This window comes from Dermacentor albipictus, chromosome 1 (genome assembly GCF_038994185.2).
Source record: "Dermacentor albipictus isolate Rhodes 1998 colony chromosome 1, USDA_Dalb.pri_finalv2, whole genome shotgun sequence".
NCBI lineage: Eukaryota > Metazoa > Arthropoda > Arachnida > Ixodida > Ixodidae > Dermacentor > Dermacentor albipictus.
Genome location: NC_091821.1, coordinates 329,234,187 through 329,253,328, shown reverse-complemented (window position 1 = coordinate 329,253,328; position 19,142 = coordinate 329,234,187). Strand labels below are relative to the sequence as shown.

The following is a 19,142-nucleotide window of genomic DNA, read 5'->3' as shown; positions in this document are numbered from 1 at the left end:
TCTCTCTCACCGCTTTTTTCAACCCCCGCTGCACGCCGCGTTTGCTCTCATCTTTCGCTGTGCTCGTTCGATCGGTTACGCTGGGAACGCCGACGCTCGCCGCAGGATCTGGAGCTTAAAAGATGCGCTCTAAAGAACAAAGTGCACATATGGAGATTTCTCGATACCATGAGCGGTGCTTGCTGGCAGCATAGACAAATAGAGAAACATTATGATTTCACCTCTGAAACGTATTCGTGAGGGCAGACCTTACGAGCACCGCTAACATCACCGCCACTATATTTGGAAGCTACCGGAAGTTCCGAGTTTGGCACTTGTGTATTTTCGCGCTACTAACTTATACTCCCACTTCAACCGCTCTCTTGTCTTAGTACACATTCGGCAGCTGAAACGCAATGAGTACACACGCCGCGAAAGTGTGTGACCGTTTCCCGCAACTTTTTCGTCTCTGAGGTGAGTTGCTTCTGGTGCGGTCCTTGGAGAAGGTTTTGGATAACGTATTCTAGGCAAGTGATTTTTTATGTTTAAGCAGATAACCAAGAAACAATTTCTGTCATCGTTGGACCGCAAAATTGCACTTACGTTTTGCTACCGAGATGCCCAGTATCGGTGCCAAGCAAAAGTATGATTTTGAGTTTTCGCACGCATTTTGCTGTTACTGTGTGCATAATAAACGTTTTCATATTTCACACGGTCGACGGCAGACGCAGCTTTAGGAAATAGTTTTAAACAAAAGGAAATGCAACAAAGGCGATAAAGAAGAAGCTCACAGCTATCGCCAAAAGTCAGCCGTACGCCGGTCACCAAAATTTATTCGTGTTAAATTACCATAACAATTTCTTTCAAGCCACGTGCGGTTGACATCGGACCTCGGACGTGCGAGGACCACCGCCCACAAAACCGCAGATCGGGCGCCAGGAAAAGTAATAAAACGTCTACGGCTTTGTTCGTAGATGCGATGCAAAATGCGCGACACGGACCGCGCGGACGTGTTGAGCAATTGCTTTTCTTGGCCTAGAAATATACCGCGTACTCGACGCGAGAAATAAATGAAAACACAGAAAGGAGTGAATGAAAATTTTGCAAACTTATAAAGATAAAGAAGTGAGACAGATCATAATGCATGCTCTGTCCGGTGCACTTGTCTTACGGCCATACACGACGTTGTTAGATGCTGACATGCGCGGCTGACAGTCGCTCTTAACCACCTCGTACCGTCCAGCGTACACCACAGCCCAGAGATGGATTCTTTTGGGCGCGTTTGTATGAGCACTGAAAACGCTTCTTGGCAGGCAGAGCCAAAAGTTATTCGAACAGTGCATTCGATTCACGTGGCCTGACACTGCCAGACGCATTTCTGTGATGATGCAATACATTTCTGCCGCAAGTAAGCAATGATGTTGAAAGAGAGGGCGACATCCTCGAGCAAATAAAACCTGTCAATTTACTTTTCATGCTACAGAAAAAATATATTTGTATGTTGCTGATTTCCTTTTCGAGCACTCACTTCGATCACCTGTGCCTCAACTCGGCCTGAAGGTTCCGTATGCAGCTATGGCATTCTACTGCTGAACGCGAGGCCGTCGATTCCTGGCCGCAGTCGACCACAGTCTGACGAGGGCGAAATGCGAAAACCCTTGCGTATCGAGCTTTGAGCGCACGTGAAAGAATCTCGGGTGATAAGAACCAGAGCTGCGGAGTGGAGCCCTCCGTTCAATTCCTAACTCAATTTCGGAGATTGGAAATCCTTCGTAATTCCACCCCATTTAACTCATTGAAATGATGAGATTTGTACCATTCTCGCTCCTTGAGTGGCTGAGTTGTTCCATTCCGTTTCTACAATTGTAAAAACGGAATGGAAAAACTCAGCTAAAAAAAAAACGGAAATTGCCTATAGCCATAAAACAACAACAACGACAACAACAACAACAAATACTTTATAAGCCTTAACAACGTAATAAACAATGCTACGCACTATTTTTTTCCGAAATATGAAACACTCTGTGTGGCCCCTTATCCCTTCAGGGCATTGTCGGCTCTAATTTTTCTGATTGTTCGTGAAAATCAACGTACATTGAGTCCCCCGTATTAGATTAGCGCAATTATTGGAAGAAGTTGGCAAGAAAAATTATAATGACGGTATTGACTGTAGAAGAACGCTGTTATCACAATAAGTGAGTTTAAAGCCAATGTAATTGCTGAAGTCGGCTGCCTTTTTTGTTTCGAAATCGCTGGCATATCAACCGGCACCATTTTTAGGCAACATCTTGGTGAGGGCTAGCTGGTTCATCTTCATAACTACACTCAAACAGCGCGACTGATACAAGAGCACACAGAGGCACAAATATCACAGAACGAGCGCTGACTGCCATTTGTTTTTCCCGTAACACCTCTCTGACCGACTGCTATCGCGTCTGTTGGATACTCGACTTGTCCGCCCCCCTCCCCCCCCCAAAAAAAAACACAAACACAAGAAGCACACGAACACGCACAAAAAATGCACATTTTCTAAATCACCGTTGGCATGCATGCATCCCTTTGTCATAGGTCAAACATGCTCTTTCTAAATTGAACAATTATTGTCAACTTAACTGCTAAACTAAATGTTAAGGAGTTCACCAAAGCTAACCAGCTAACTTAACACCTTAATTACAACTTAAGAAGTTAACTAACTAAAAGTGGCTCTCTTTATATGAACTTCAACGTTTCAGCAAAGAAAGGCTTCCTGGCCATTAGTAGTGTAGAATATGTAGAATACAGTGCTTGTAATTACCGTGGAAGGGCTAGTCACCTATAGGAAGATACTGGCAGAGCCCCATTTATTACAGACAGAAAGACAAATAACTTTATTTACAAGGCCCTGAGAAGGTTTGCCCTAGGGCAGAGCTGCGGGCCGCTCCCCCGTGGGGACTGGTAGGCCGAGCATAACCGCCACATTGTGGGCTCTCTGGACAGCCCAAGTTTGCGGTGAAAGTTGTCAGCTCTGGATGGCAGAGCTCCATTCTTGCTCCGTGATGCCATTGAGTCCCTGTAACGAGGGGCATAGCCAGAGCATGTGTGCGAGATTGTTACCGCCCCACAGTTGGGGCAAGGACAGCTGAAAGCCTCTGGAGTGATCGTATGGAAAAGGGACGAGTTTCCATAGGACGTAGTTTGAATCATGCGTAAAGTGGACGCCAGAGGTCTAGCCAGTTTGCTATGAGGGATAGGATAAGTCCTCCTAACCAGGTGATAGTGCTTAGTGATTTCGGCGAAAAAAATGGGATAAATTGACTAAGTCTAATCCTATTGGCAAATTTACCTGTTTTGTAGTCTCGCTTAAAATCACTATTTAGCGTCCGGGACAATGTGCCCATTGCATTCCAACTCCATTCCGGAATCTCGGGCTCTCATGTTATTCCTATTCTATTTGATTGACTGGTGCCAACATTTTATTGCCATTCAATTCAGGGTGTTTGAATGTGTGTAATAATTCCGGAATTCTCCCAACTCCGCAGTTGCCACTCCGCAACTCTGGTTAGAACTATCTTGATGCCCCCTGCTTTAGCTTCTCTCATAACCCCTGTATTACTATTTCACGGAGTCTGCGTCGTTAAAGTTCATTCACCGCCATCTTCACCCTCACCATCAACACCCCTCTCCCTCTCTCTATTCTTACTCCCGTTTCCCGTTCTCAATGCTAAGTAGCCGGTCAGAACTTTGATTCAGGCCGATGTCTCAGCTTTTCTACCATAATAAATGTGCCTCTCTCTCGCTCCCATGTGTGACTGTGGAAAGTTCAAATCAAAGGGTGTACTAAACAATTAATTGATGGGAGCGCAGTCGAGGCCATATAATGACACGATAAGCAATGTTGTAAATCTGAGAGCGTTTTCATCGGAGCACAATGTTTTGTTTTTTTTTTACATCCAAGGGAAGCTTCACTGGAATACGAGCTTAGTTCACTTGAAACGGTGATGCTGTCATTAGCATGTCCCACATTGTCTGATAATGTGATGCGGGTTACCGTAAGCAACAGGTCGGTCAGAGAATTGTTATGCATAGCATAGAGAAGATTCAAGTTAAGTATGTTCCTTTTTTTGGGCCTCCAGGGGTGCCTAAGACTTGTTCCACAACTGAAATTCACATAGTTAGTTTGTCCTGCCCTTTGCCAAGAAAATTAAAAAAAGAAACGCGAACAGAGGCTATATACTGACATATAAACAGACTTCGCATGCGTGAAAATCTTCCGTGCGCTACAGGAACGCTAGACACCTTACATCCCATGAAAGTAAATAGGTTTGAATTGAACGTGCGTAGAAATTGCCTTGAGAACTCGTCGCATATCAACATACCTCTCAATGGTGGCGTCGCATAAAACTCTTGGTCAGACGTTTTCGCAACCCAGATGCACGGAGAAGACGGCCCAACGCGAAGAGCATCCAGAATCAAAAGTTGTCCAGTCCAGACTTGCGGCGTAAAGACGAAAGTAAAAATACTACAGTAATTGTGACCACCAAAAGACGCGTGGTTGTCCCAGGTTTAACGCTACCTGCAAGAAGGGCACACCACGTGCGTAGGGCATGCAGTACAAGTATCAGAAGTGAGGTGGCCAAATGTGTGCCGTACCTTCGTGCGTACAAGCCATCACTTCTCGACAACGAAGGCTTTACGCGTGAACATATATCCTCCGCGTGCTTGAAAATATGGCTGGCCATAGGTGGATCGTGCCGTACTCGACGTTAGCAATACGCACAAAATGTTCGCCTTACACTACACAATCAAGCATACGTACTGAATCATCGTCTTCGCCTTTTGTCGTCTATAAGGCGGGTAAATTCCTCTAGCCTTGATCATTGCTATTATCATATTCCATGTACGTGTTCCTGCCAGTTTTTGTAAAGGAGACTGACCTGCCTACACTGAATCTGATTCAAGCAGCATTGCACTTGCACGCAGGCTTCTTGTTCTGAATACTTTATCATGTTCGGTGGTGACTCGTCCATTCGGGTCAGCTCCCCAGGCGGAGTTCCTATCTGCTGAAGATCAATTAACAAAAAGTTCAAAATGTATCTTGTCCCGACAGCAATAAGTTTGGGACGAGTTGTCTTAGATTCCATTGTTGATTATACACATTTAATAGCCAGCTAATCGCTCAGATATATTTCACGCATGTGTCTGTCGTCCCCCAGTCCTCGTCCCAAGTGGTGCGCAAATAACATTGATCATGAATTGTAACTAACTAGCGCGAGCCAGTACCCATCTAAGATATATTTTGCTACTTGAAGGCTGACCTAACATCTCTTTCTTTCAGCAGTTTGACGCAATTAGTTCAAATAACATGCGTCGGGGATACATAGAACAAACCACCAAGCGCTCGGAAAAGGAACGACGCAACATCACATTTCAGTCACTGGTGGTCCATTGCTGATGTCGCGATAGCGATTGTGTCGACAGGGCTGATTACACTGCAAGTAAAGGAGCCGATTATGATTAGATTCCATTGTCCGGAAGCAACCGCATGGTGGATCTGCAAGCTTGACCTTTATAGACCTTTATAGGACTTCCTGCTAATGGCCGTCCCTGATCTCAGCCATCATTGCCTTTCACTCCACCTTTCGATGCTTTTGCGAATCTGTGTCCCGTTTTCTCGAAGTGCAGAAGGTCCACACGTATGTCCAGGAGTGGGTTCCAGATTGGAAATGTTGTTGCACATGCCGAAATTCCGATGACTTATAGTCAGCGAACAGCTGACGGTTCTTCGTATACTATGATCTTGTTATTCTGTTCTTCTGAGCTCGTAGACTCTGTGTCAAGCGAGGCAATAAAGAAAAAAATAAAAGCTGGCGTGGCTTAGTGGTAGAGCAGCTGACTCCCAGGCAGTGGGCCCCGATGCAATCCCAGCGGCAAATGTCTTTTTTTCCTCATTCACGGCGATAGCTGCTACGGACACCGGCGGCGCTAGACACCATCGCCACCCTAAGCGGCTGATGGAATAAGCCGATAACAGCTTACGCTCTAAAATAAATTAATAACAAATCAATACAATATTAATGTATCAATATTCAAACTTGTCGCTGGGCGTGAAATGTGCTTGGTTGTATCTCCGTCCGCTCACACCCTTGGATTGTAATATCTGTTTGTCACGTTCGCGGCTTGTCTTCAGACCAGAAGGCACGGTGATTCTGACAGTGAGGCATGGATACCGCCAGTACACGTGACCCGCACGGCATGAAAGTGTCATGCCTACGCCCCTCGCAGCATTTTTCACAAGAGCTACTGGTCCATTCCTTTTTAGTTGAGACATTTAGGGACAACTTGAGAGCATTTAAGCTGGTGCTGGAACCCTATGCATTTTGAAAGTGTGCTCTGTCTTCTGAAATACAGTAATAGAACTAGTATAACCTCAGCAGCATCTCATAGGATATGTTTGCCGATGCACCTGATGGAAAAAGTCTGACAGCAATGCTCACCTTCACGAGCATGGAAGATCAGAACATATATTTGCTTCTATTACTCTTTTCGTTTGAGTTCAAGTTAGGAAATTTATCTTCAGACTACAACTTACACCGTACCCTTGTTTTCCTGGAACCAGCTGTGTCGTTAGTATAAATAGACTTAAGGGTACTTTGCTACCTCATCTGCATTGATTTCTTTGGTAGACACGCTAGTAATTCGTGCCCAAAAGTACGAATATTTGCACTCACGTGACACGTCTATAAAACAATTCTAGGGTTACGTCTAAACCATACGATCTAGCCGTATAGCACAATTTCTCCTCACATGCTACAGGTGGCCTGGATGTTCGTGGAGAAGTTCACGCTGCTGACACTTGCCAAGAGTGTGATCACGCACAACTCCCGCTTCAAGGTGACGCACAACGGCCACCGCACCTGGCACCTGCACATCCACGACGTGCAAGAGCGTGACCGGGGCGCCTACATGTGCCAGATAAACACGTCGCCCATGAAGTCCCAGATCGGATACCTCAACGTGGTCGGTGAGTACGTCTTTTGAAGAGGTGTTGTTTCGGGAGAATTAATCGCAAAATTTATTTTTATATATATCTTACGACGAGGTGGAAATGGTTCAGTAAAGCCCGTGAAGACAATGACAGAACACATTTTCAATGTCACCATGCCTCACGGCATTCATGTGGAGGCGGCGTGCTACGGTATTATTTTTTCCCTCAGGGAGAGAGAAAGAGAGAGAGAGAGAGGAAAAGTACAGAGCTTAACCAGATGCGAGTTTCCGGTTTGCTACGCTGCAATAGGGGGGAGAGGAGATATAGTGGTTGTAAAGACGACAAAGAGCGAGAGGCAGAAAAAAAGGAAGTAGAAAAAAAAAGAAAACTGGTAAGAGAAAAGGCGCTCCAGTCACAGGCGTTCACACAGGCCGGTTGATCTCAAGAAGCGCAGTAGCGCCTGTACGTCCTCCTGATGGGATGTTGAGTCCCGTCGATCTTTCAAAATTCTTTCTTCCGACAGAGGCTGGTCGTTCAACTGGTTTAGCAAGACGTAAAGCGATTTTCTATGCACACTGTACTGTCGGCACTGGAAAAGAAATGACAAGTTGTTTTCACGTCACCGCAATCGCCACATGCTGCGATGTCGGCCATCCCTACGCGGAACGCGTAGGCATTGGTAAACGCGACGCCCAACGATAGCCTACACAAAAGGGTCGCGTCTCCTCGGAGAAGTCTTGGTGGAAGTCGGAGGCTTAAGGTTGGATTCAGGGTTTACGAATGGGCGTGCATAAAATGTGGTTCATTCCAATCTGATGCAGTGCATTGGCGTGCAAGTAAGCCGGGCATCCTTGCAACATCTGTCCTAGACAGCGGGATCGATAGGCGGTTGTCTTCTACATGAGCTGAGAGAATAGCTTGATTGACACCTTCATTGCCGCTGATAGCACAGTGACTTGGCAGCCACTGGAAAATTATTTCATGTCCTTTCTCAGTCAGGTGGTGTATGGCCACTGTGATTTCCAATACCAACTGTTCATGTGGGCCACGCCGTCAGCCTGACAATAAACAATGTAGTGCCGTCGTCGAGTCGCACAAAATAGACCATGTCTGTATTGGTTCGTCATTAATAAAGTGTAGTGCGACTCGAAGTGCTGCAAGTTCTGTTGCCATCGACGTTGTCAAGTGAGATGTTTTCAACTTGATAACGGTAGCTTTTGCTGGAATGACAGCTGCGGTAGAGCTCTTCGGCAGGACGGAGCCGTCTGTGTATATGTGGGTGTAATTCGCTCGTATAATTAGCCGCAAGCCATACACAATTACGGTCGAGCGGTGCGAGCTGGATTAAATTCAAATTCCACATGAGCCAGCTTTTCAACGGCACAGAATATTACTAACCACGCCTTGAAAGCTTTCTACTCATGTGAAATAAACATCGTAACGCGTGAACGTTTATATCGGTCATTCCCATTGTTTCCGCGTATTCCGGTTTCCTTCGGCGGAAGGAGGAAAAATAGAAGCACTCAATGAACTCTCTCAAAATTTTGTGCGAAGTGTGCGAAGTGCATTATCAAAGGTACACAATGCTGCAAGTGCAGAATGAACAAATGAAGCTTTTTCTGCAGTTCTGAAGCGGATACCTAAAAAGAAAGATGGTTGCTGCTATCTCAGCTAGAGGAAAGCACGCCGCAATCTGAGACCTGACAAGGCTACACAAATGCTTTTAGAGCACAGCTTTTAGGCGGCCGTTCCTGGGTTGAGCGTCGGTGTTCATTGGCGTAACTGTTAGAATGTGCTCGTGGTACTGCTCGTGCGTTCTTCGTCGTCTTCTTGCACTGCTGAGTTCGATGCCGCTCATCATGCCAGCTTTTCCATACTGCCTCTCCCTCTGAGAAAACGCTGACGGCATTGACCCACTGCCAGTCGGTGCGATGATATCGGTCTTAAATTTTTTGCCTCAATATATCGCCAAATGAGAACACGTATCGAGCTGCACTCAAATTTCGCATTAGGAAGTATCGTAATCATCGGACACCATCTTTAACTGCGATAGCATTACAGGCGAACGTAACGAAATTTGGAGATATCTAATAGAAAATATGGACCGATCCGGAAGGCAGTGCAGTCTAACACAGCGTCTCGAAGCGCTAGCCGTCACGGGGGACATTGAGACAAAGTGGCACACGACGCACACGTTGGACGTTTCAAAGAGCGGCTTTGGTCGTGTGATCGTGGACAATTGTTTGGAACATTGTGCTGCTGCGCTGTAAAAGAGATGTTTGTACCCGCCATCAGTCACACATTTCTCTGCTATAGCATTGCAGGTGGACTTCACCCAATTTAGAGGTATCTCACAGAAAACTAGAGCTGTGCTGAGCGTACGCGAGCTCATCACAGTGCGCACAAAATCGCAAGTTTGTTAGAGCTGCGAGGTATAGAAACGTCACTTTCATAAATGAGAGTGTGCAATGTGCTAAGTTCTGGCCTAGTATTGTTGTCTTTTTGTTCTTTTTTGGCATTGTATTGAATAGGTGAAGAAAAACTTGCTTGCGTTCTCGTTGTGAACCATTAGCACCTACGCAAAAGCCACGTACATACCACACAGATCAGTGTGCTTGTATCGACTTTGCTCTCACAGTCGTATTGGGCGCTCTAGACCAACCAATGTCCTTGCTGTATAACTACTAATTGCCAAAGGCCTGCGAGTGTGGCCTGGATATATCTAATTTAATGTATGTATGTATGTATGTATGTATGTATGTATGTATGTATGTATGTATGTATGTATGTATGTATGTATGTATGTATGTATGTATGTATGTATGTATGTATGTATGTATGTATGTATGTATGTATGTATGTATGTATGTATGTATGTATGTATGTATGTATGTATGTATGTATGTATGTATGTACGTGCGTACGTACGTACGTACGTACGTACGTATGTATGTATGTACGTATGTATGTGTGTATGTATGTATGTATGCATGTATGTGTGTGTGTGTGTGTGTGCGTGCGTGTGTGTGTGTGCGTGCGTGTGTGTGTGCGTGTGTGCGTGTGCGTGTGTGTCTGCACTTACGTAGATGCCCGAATCGCTGTGTTATGCTAACGTATTCACCCCACCACTGAAATGTGTGTCTTTGTCAACACGCTTCTTATTTTGCCCGCAGTGCCACCCAAGATCGACGAGGAGAACACTAGCTCCGACACCGAAGTACGAGAGGGTGGCGAAGCGGCGCTCAAGTGCGTTGCCAAGGGAACGCCGGAACCGGAAATCACGTGGAGAAGAGAAGACGACCAGGAAATCGCGTTCGGTCGCGAGAAAGGTCAGTAGCCCTCACCATGACTTGGAGGCGCTGACCATGCTGCTGAATTCACGGTGGGGGGCCAACCGCCACAGTGGCCTTCGGCACAACTCTGGAGTCCAGTTATAGATCCTTGGCAAAAGAAACGCGGAAGTTACTGGCCGTCGCCATATTTGACGATGAGCCCAATGCAATCACACAGCTCTGATATCTGGTAAAATGTTTCTAGCTGTCTATTCGACGAGTTTGCAGAAAGCCATTCTCTCTAGCTGAATCGTAATGGGTAATGGGAAATATATATATATATATATATATATATATATATATATATATATATATATATATATATATATATATATATATATATATATATATAGATATATATATATATATATATATATATATATATATAGATATATATATATATATATATATATATTTTTAATTTTCTGTAGGTAGGTATGAGTAACATGAGAACCTTTATGCCCAGGGAAGATTAAATGAAAGAAAGATCATTCTCGCGCAACTGCTGCTATCTGAGCTCCATTTCATTTGCTAATTAATAAATCATAAGGTCTGGCACCACAAAACGCGCACGGTCTCTAGGAGACGCTGTACTGGAGGGCTCTGGAATAATTTGGGCTCCTTGATGCTATTTTACTTGAATTTGAAGGATACATAGAACGTATGCTGTTCGTAGGGAAACGTTGCGTTAGTGTAAGTGCTAAGTGGTATAGTGTGTGGTCAGTGTTCGGTAAGTTTAGGGTCTGGTAAAATGCCTAGAGTTCAAGTTGGAGTAAGTGCAGCATCCTGGTGACCAACAAGGTGATCGAATGATTGTCGCTACAGCTGAGAAACAAACCATGACCTGCCCACGCAGTTTACCTCGTGCAATGTGAGCGAAAATTGTAGTACTTGCTTCCATTTAGTTTTTTGGATATTATAACTATTTTTTCTTGAATCGTATTGTTGAAGATCGTGATCAGTTATTGGAGAATTCGTCTTACAAAATAGTTTACTTCACGAAGATTCTTTATTTTTTGCTTAATAATACTGGCTAAAATGTTTTGTTACTAGGTACCCACCTAAGTGGCCACAGTTCTCTTTCTTTCACAGCTAATAAAGAAAAATACTGCACAGACATATTTACCATTGTGTAAAAGCTAAAATATGCCCGCTTACATGTACAAAAAAAAATTTCACGTATGCTTTGATAAGCATAAACACCGCAGAAAATGAAAATCGTGGTATTCTTAGTAGATTGACTAAATTTCCTTGTGTAGATGCTGTTTTGGTTGAGATTAGCATGTCATGAACGAAACATGTCATGGAAGAAAAAGGCAATAGGTAATATATTAGCATAAAAGAATGAAAGAAAGAGAAGGTTTGAAGGTGGCAGATATTTGTATATAATTTAATTATTAGGAAATAATTAGGGTTTGGTTGGAGAAATACCACTATAATTAAAGATATCGGTGAGAAAACATTGTCGTGCTATGGGTTTGCTTATGCAAATGATGGCGAGGTTAACTATGACGGAATGTGAACATAATTTGGACTCCGTTAGGCCAACGTGCTTAGCTTCGCTTCTAAAGTTTCTGTGTGACCATAGTTGGGGGTGATCAAAAATTTGTTTAAATTATGGGTAATTTTTTATCACTGCTGCTGTATGTGGCGCTGTCTTCACGAACACGCATCAGCAGTGAGTATGCTGTAGTTTTAACGGTAACTTTGAAGCTTTTTACGAGTGTTACGACGTCACAGATACCGTCCATATGAACACCGGACGTGGCAAATACACCAGCTCTATATAGTAGAAATATAGAACAGAAGCTAACCGCCCTACACAGCAGAGGGCTGTGTAGTTGTGTTCTGGCTCAGTACCGCTTCCTCTGCACCAAACTAACAACCGGATCACGCAAACACGTTATGAATGGACGCCATATAACATTAATGGTGACCAAGATGAACGTTTCAAGTAACGCACTCAAGGAAAGAAATGCGGAGAGTTATTAGATGTTACCTGGAAAAAAAAAGTTTTTAAAATTTTTCCGTGCTAGTCTCATCATCAATGGTACAACAGCAGAACGTCGCAACAGCGTGGAAAGAAATGAAATAAGTAAAAGAAATTGAACCAATGGAAAGAAACAGAGGTTGAACGAAGTAATAAGAGAGGGCTGTGCTGGGGCATTTCTTTTAGCCGACTTCTGGACCTGTACAGAAAGTCGGAGGTTAAAACAAATGAAGAACATTAGCCGGCCTCGCAACAAAAGATGACGAAGTTGCCGTAATTTGTATACTTCAGAACCATGTGCCGGCCACAAAACTCACGCCCAATCAATTTCTCCCCTCTCTTTTCCTGCTCCTAGCTGTGCCACAACACGCGCGAAGAAAGAACGAAGAATGGAGTCGTACGTACACGCGACATTACAAACAATGGCGATCGGGCACTGGCTAAGCAAAAGCCTAGCTCAGAGCGTTAAAAACGACCTCCTCTGGCGAAGCCAACGGTTGCAATCTTTTCAAATTAATGGGCCTCGAGTTACAAGCTTTCCTCCCAGAAGGGCCCCTCGCAGTCAGCGGCTGGTGGTCTCCCATTCAACTCTCGCGTCCTCAACAGCAGGCAAGCAACGCCACCGCTACCCCCCTGCCTACCTCCCCTTGCTGTGCCGCAACGGGCTTCGAACGATAACAGTGAACCACAGATGGCTTCGGAGCCCTGCGACTTTTCGAATCAAAATCCCTGCCATTAAACTCGAACCTCGTCGATCGCACTCGCCCGCCTTCCTGCGGCTGTCTCCGCTTCGCTGGGGCTCCTCACTCTTTCGACCTCGAGGATTCAAGCGGTTCCAGTGCCATCTGTCGTCTCGAAATAGCACCGCATCGGGCGCGATACCCTCGCCTGCTTCCACGCCGTTCTCGTTCTCGAGCAGCCTCTTGTCCTGCGAGCTAAGAGCATACGCAGTGAGAAAGCCGCGATGGCCCGAAACGCGACTCGAGCAATTAGTCAGGCGGAGTAAACGGCCGCACCACCCTCCTCCTCTGCCGCGAGCCTCTAACAACAAACCGAATGAGCGTATCAGCCACGCTCCGTGAAAAGGGCCACGGATCTGGAGGCAAGGGGAGAAAGACCTTAATCAATGCTCGCGCGTGCCTGCGCTGTCACCTCGGAGGGTCCCGCCGGTTCCTACGCACTTCAAAACCCGCATCGCCATTAAGTAACCGAGGGGATTTTCTCCAATAACGTGTATCACCGCTGCTTCCTTTCGAGAGCGGCGGCAGCAGCAGTTTCTGTTTGCGGGAGCCCGAAGAGGCGGGCGACTTGGAGCGCGCCGAGACATCGCCGTCCAAGTGTCGCGAAGTCGTTTTCAGCGCCTTTCCGCAGAGAGCGGGATTCGAGAACCGGGGAGAAAATAAGGAAGCGGGAGGGCGCGGGTAGCGAGATCGGAGGAAGCGGGAGGGAAGGCGAGCGTTGTAATTGAATTTCTGATTACAAGGCGGCCCGAACACCCCCGACCAGATGGGTCTCCCCTCGTATCCAGAAAGGGGACGCCATGGTCGTAATGAACACCGTTGTTCCTCAGCCTCCCCCCACCCTTTCTTTTGTTTTCTTTTCTTATTCTTTTGGCCCTGCTACGCGACTAACTCCATGCGAGCTAGACGACTTCGACGCTGCCACTTGGCGACAAAACTGTCCTTCCTTCGCAAGCTACAGCTGCGCGATCAAAAAAAAAAAGTAAAAGAAAGAAAGAAAGTTAGTCGCTTACAAATTTTACGCGCGAAACGAGTGGGGCCCTTGTCGCGAGCAGAGGGGACGGAAGCGAGAAATCGGAGCCGCTTTGTATTAGTCTGACTTCTAGCGTAATGCGAAAAAAAAAAAGGAGGGGGATGAAATAAGGTGTCCTGACTTTTGTAATCCCATCTCTGTGTAAGCTGAATAATTTTCTATTTTTTTCTGCTCTAGCGCTATGACAGGTGAGCCAATTTTGCGAGAATTAAGATTAAATTTAAGAGGAGTGGGCGCAGCATTTCTAAAATTGGTGATGAGTATCGCGAACGTGGCTTACTGTGAATTATTACTCTATGATTGTAACTCTAACTCTCGCGCTTCATTTATTGTTCGAAAAATTTGCGAGTTGGAGTTTTTAGGAATAGTATTCTGCTTGTGTTTGGATGCCTATGGGCCCCTGAGAGCATGCACAGCTGACGCAAACGCCAACTCAAGCGCATGTCGAAGTATCCCCGTGAAGCCAGTATCGTTAATAACGCTGGAGCGCTCGCAACACTGCCTCGTGTTATCGTATTCAGATAGGCATTATTGCAGTAAAAATTGGCCATTATTTCACATGAAATGTATTAAAGTCCAGTACTAACGCCGAAGGAGGGCCTAAAGAGAAAATTATAAATTTATGGACTAAATTTGGCAGTTTCAGTGTTTCACACCGGAGCGCTCGTTACCCCACCCACTATTACATTGGCCTTTACATGTGCGACATGCGCTCAAATTTAATTGTGCTGGTTTTACTGGTTAGTGCAGATAATGTTGGCATGACATTTGGAGCAATCTTTTTGAGCAAACCTTATTCACTGTATCTAGCCACATTACGGGCCAACCGTACGCTACACATGCCCCTCTAAAAGGGCACTTCTTGAGGTGAAGCTACACCTTGGGGATAACTCTGACTTCCCCATCCAAATACATGTCAAAATGTAGAAAAGCTTTTATCAGACAACCACTAGACCAATTTGGTCGAAATATATTGTTTTTGGCTGAGAAAGTAATATTTTAGCAAATGTAGAATGCTATTTTTTTATACAGAACGTTAGACTTTTTTTTACAAAAATTGCTGAAAGTAAGTAAATATAAAAAAATTAACCTAGAAGTTTACACATTTCTGGATAAGCACTGAAAGAGATACCACAGTTCTGTAAACTGCAGCTTTTATAGCATTTAAAAGAGAAATTTATTATATGACTTTGTAGCTTTTGTGGAATTGTTCTAATGCTTACAAAGGTTTTGCAAAATTCCTACCCACTAATTAGAGATGTATACATGTATTTCAGGGCTCTGCATTCAATGTTGTCTACTTTAGATTTACTGATAAGGGCAATCTGCAGAATTGTGAGATCGTCATTGATTACTTAGCTTTAGAGTTGAAACTTCGTACTGGAGATTTTTTTTCCTATTATAAAATGATTAATAGGAGAGGTTGGCGCCATTATGGCGGCACCGTCTATACACCTCGAAACTTATTGAAAAAAACAAATATGTGCAAAATGAGGGAATATTGTCACAAACATGGCACTCATTAGGACACTACAGTCCAACAGTACATGAATCACAAAGTTTTGTGCATGAATTCAGTACACATACGCACACATAAAGTCAAATATGTTGAATGGCCCAAACACAGAACACGAATACTTAAACATAGTGCAAAAAAAAAGCACGATCGCCACATAAATAAATTTTGCACACATTTATATCACTCATTTAGCTTGTCAGGATAAACAGCAAACTTCTTTCTTCTTTCTCCTTTTTCAATCCCCTTTCCCCCTTCCCCAGTGCAGGGTAGCCTACCGGGCTTGGCCTGGTTAACCTCCTTGCCGTTCCCTTATGACTTCTCTCTCTATCTCTCATATTTCCTGAAAATGTTTGTGTCTTCGATAAACTTTTTCAAAGCAAAAAGTGCTCTATTCTGAAGGCCCGCTGTTGGCCATGGACCAAGTATCTTTCTTTTTTTAGCGTGAATGGCCCTCCATCTCAAAGCAACAAATTTGCTTGCAATGCCCTTCGTGGTGAATCATAGTCTACATCTTCGACTAAAGGCACGTTTTAACCTGTATGAAGAACGTCGCGTAAATGCTGTACCAAGCCGCAGGCTAGTCACTAACGTTTCGGACTTTCTGTTTTCTCTCAGGTTTGACAGAAATGACAGGTTTATACATGTGTCTATAAAGTATAACTTCACGTCCTTCGATTGCTGATCAAACCAGGCAGTTTTGCTGAGACGACAGGATATCTGTCTTAGGAGCAGCAGGATTTCACTATAAGGAAAAGGGGAAGATTAATTTCTTGGCGTTCTTGCGCCCTCGATTCGCGTCGTGTTAGCAGGAATATTGCAGTGTTCGGGTGTCTACTGAATGCAATTACTTGATTCATTGCGCTTGCTGTTGTGTATTATTCGAGCGTCTCATACAATAGCAACCTATCAGCCCATTAATGAAAAAGAAAGTAAACGCTTTGCTTCGGAAACTTTTGGTAGTTGGTATTAAGTCGTCATCAGCTCCTCCTATCATGTTGTAGGAGGAGGCGATAAACATTAGCCTAAGTGTGATCAAAACGTCACTGCGAAGTAGCGGCGGGCCAATTTGCTTAAAAATAAGAAACAAAAAAGAGGAAACAGAATTGTCGAGAGATCATTAACGGTTATCGTAAATGTAAACGAATCGCCCAACGCGGGCTTCTAGAAAGCTATTTATTCCCTTTATCAAGTGAATGACGCGTTAGAAAGCTTATATTTATGGCAGTTAGAATAATTAAGGCGCATTTGTTGATTCATTGCGTGATTCCGGGGAGAACAGAGCTGTTAATCGGCCCGTTCTGAACCTATCTGTTGCGATAGTAAAGGCGGTCATACATATCAGCGGGCGGATCCCACGTATGTGGCCTCCAGTGGCGCGAGCGCCGGAGCGGAAAGCGTCTGCGAATATCGTCTCCAGCTGCCACAAGCCTATCACGCAACTGCCACAGGGAGACAGGGTAGCAGGAGACGATGAGCGCTGTCCTTCCCGAGCGCAACACAACTGCACGCAAATATTGAAACGCCCCAAAGCACTCGAGGCGAAGGTACGCGCTTCAAAGCCTCGCGGCGCGAGAGCACGCACGCGTTGCATCAGCGCCTTCGCATCGGCTGCGAAAGCCCGAGAGAGAGAGAGAGAGAGAAACAACTTTACTGGTCCATTATAAAATGAAACGTGTTAAGCGTCTGATGGGGTGGCTCCCTCTTCGCGGGCTCCATATGCTTCCAGGGCCGCCTGGCCCCTGTGGATCAGTCGGAGCTGGTCTGACCATCGCGAGCAACTCACGAGGAAAACGGACAATTGAGCCAAAGAAAGCTATTCTCTTAGAAGTTATCTCGTGTACGCTGCGCAAAGCAGCAATTAGGGCGGTGGCGAAAACCAGCAGGCTTCGGCGATTTCTCTGGCGCTGAACTCCTTCACTGCGACAAGCAGCAGGCTCTCATCGCGGGCGCCGCGACTTTCTGAATGACCGGTTATTCTTTACGCTGCAGATAACGTAGTCATCGTTCACTACAGTGTTGCTTGTCACGGTCTCCGAAATATATGCGCGGATGCCACCACTGACATGGTATGCGTGAAACGCAAAACCGAGCGAACATTGCCTAGCAGGGAAGCAGCGTGATAGTGGTTAGTGCGTCCCTCTCCCAGCTGTATGTACGTTGCCGCGGGACGACGAGTTCGAGTTAAAGTGGCGGTGGACGGCAAAATCTTTTTTTGCCTTGCGTTCGGGATGGAGCTGGAGATGAGCGCGGCATTTCCCAATGACGACACGACAGCGACGTCGACTCAAATGCTGCAGTTCCTGTATATGCACCTGAAATACATACATACATACATACATACATACATACATACATACATACATACATACATACATACATACATACATACATACATACATACATACATACATACATACATACATACATACATACATACATACATACATACATACATACATACATACATACATACATACATACATACATACATACATACATACATACATACATACATACATACATACATACATACATACATATATACATACATACATACATACATACATACATACATACGTGAAGTACTAAACGATGACTGCCTTCATGGTCGGCCTGAGGAAAAGGACGCACGGAAGGACACAGTAGACCAACTTTCGGTCTTCTAACTGCTTCCGCAGTATTTCCTTTCTGTTAGATCTAATAGGATAGCATTTTTTGAAAACTTAAAGTAGTACGCGAAACATTCAAGGAAACCTAGGAGGCCACCCGTCCTCTTACATGTAGAGCATCTGGATTGTCTTGATTGAGAGAGATTAAAGAAAAAGAAAGGAAAGGCCTTCCTGCACTTCCTGACAACCACTTTTATTTATTTATTTATAGATACTGCGATCTGAAATCAGATCATAGCAGGGTGGGTATACATAGAAATATGCAAGCATGTAAACACATACAAAATTCATCACATATGCAGGCATCTTCAGATATTGGTGAAGAATACATAACATACAAGAAAAAAGCACCTGTCACAACGTTGAACTGTGAAATGATATTCAATGGAAATCCTCTTGTTTATTCCACGTTTTTCTCTATTGGCCCCAGTAAACATACTAAACAATGTTATTCTCTCGTAGGGAGACTGCAAATTAAGAGTGCCTTCCATCAACAACTTTCGAAACGAAGTTGAAATCTAGGTTTCGCACACACTCCCAGCGATGCCTTTTATCTTGGCTAGAGAAAGCTAACTCAGGCGGCGAAAGATATAAACGATAACAGAACATGCAGTGAGAGATTGACTTAGCGCAAAAAAAAGAAAGATGAAAAGAAAAGACGAGAACTCACTCCGCCTTGAAATCGAAGCAGCCTATTTAAACAACAAACCATCATGGTGTATGAATTTCTATTTGTTGGGGTTTCACGTTCGGAACATGCATTTCCGTGTTTTGTTCGCCGTGCCGAAAGTAGGACAGTTCATCCCACTGCGCGTATCGAATTTTACGAGCCGAAAAGTTTTTACCTTGGATGTACAAGCAAATACACTTCATCTTGTTATTCCCCTGTGGAGGCAGCGGAAGCGGCTTTCTTTGC

The 19,142-nt window shown here is 44.7% G+C and overlaps 1 protein-coding gene across 8 annotated transcripts in view; it reads left to right on the top strand.

Annotated features, from left to right (window-relative positions):
- Positions 1 to 19,142, top strand: part of LOC135909324 (lachesin-like) — a 441,203-nt gene that overhangs the window by 381,346 nt on the left and 40,715 nt on the right. For all 8 annotated transcript variants that reach the window (XM_065441270.1, XM_065441264.1, XM_065441296.1 and 5 more), the window contains 2 exons: positions 6,772 to 6,979; positions 10,117 to 10,272. In XM_065441270.1, the coding sequence (XP_065297342.1) occupies positions 6,772 to 6,979; positions 10,117 to 10,272 (364 nt within the window). The remainder of the gene's footprint in view (positions 1 to 6,771; positions 6,980 to 10,116; positions 10,273 to 19,142) is intronic.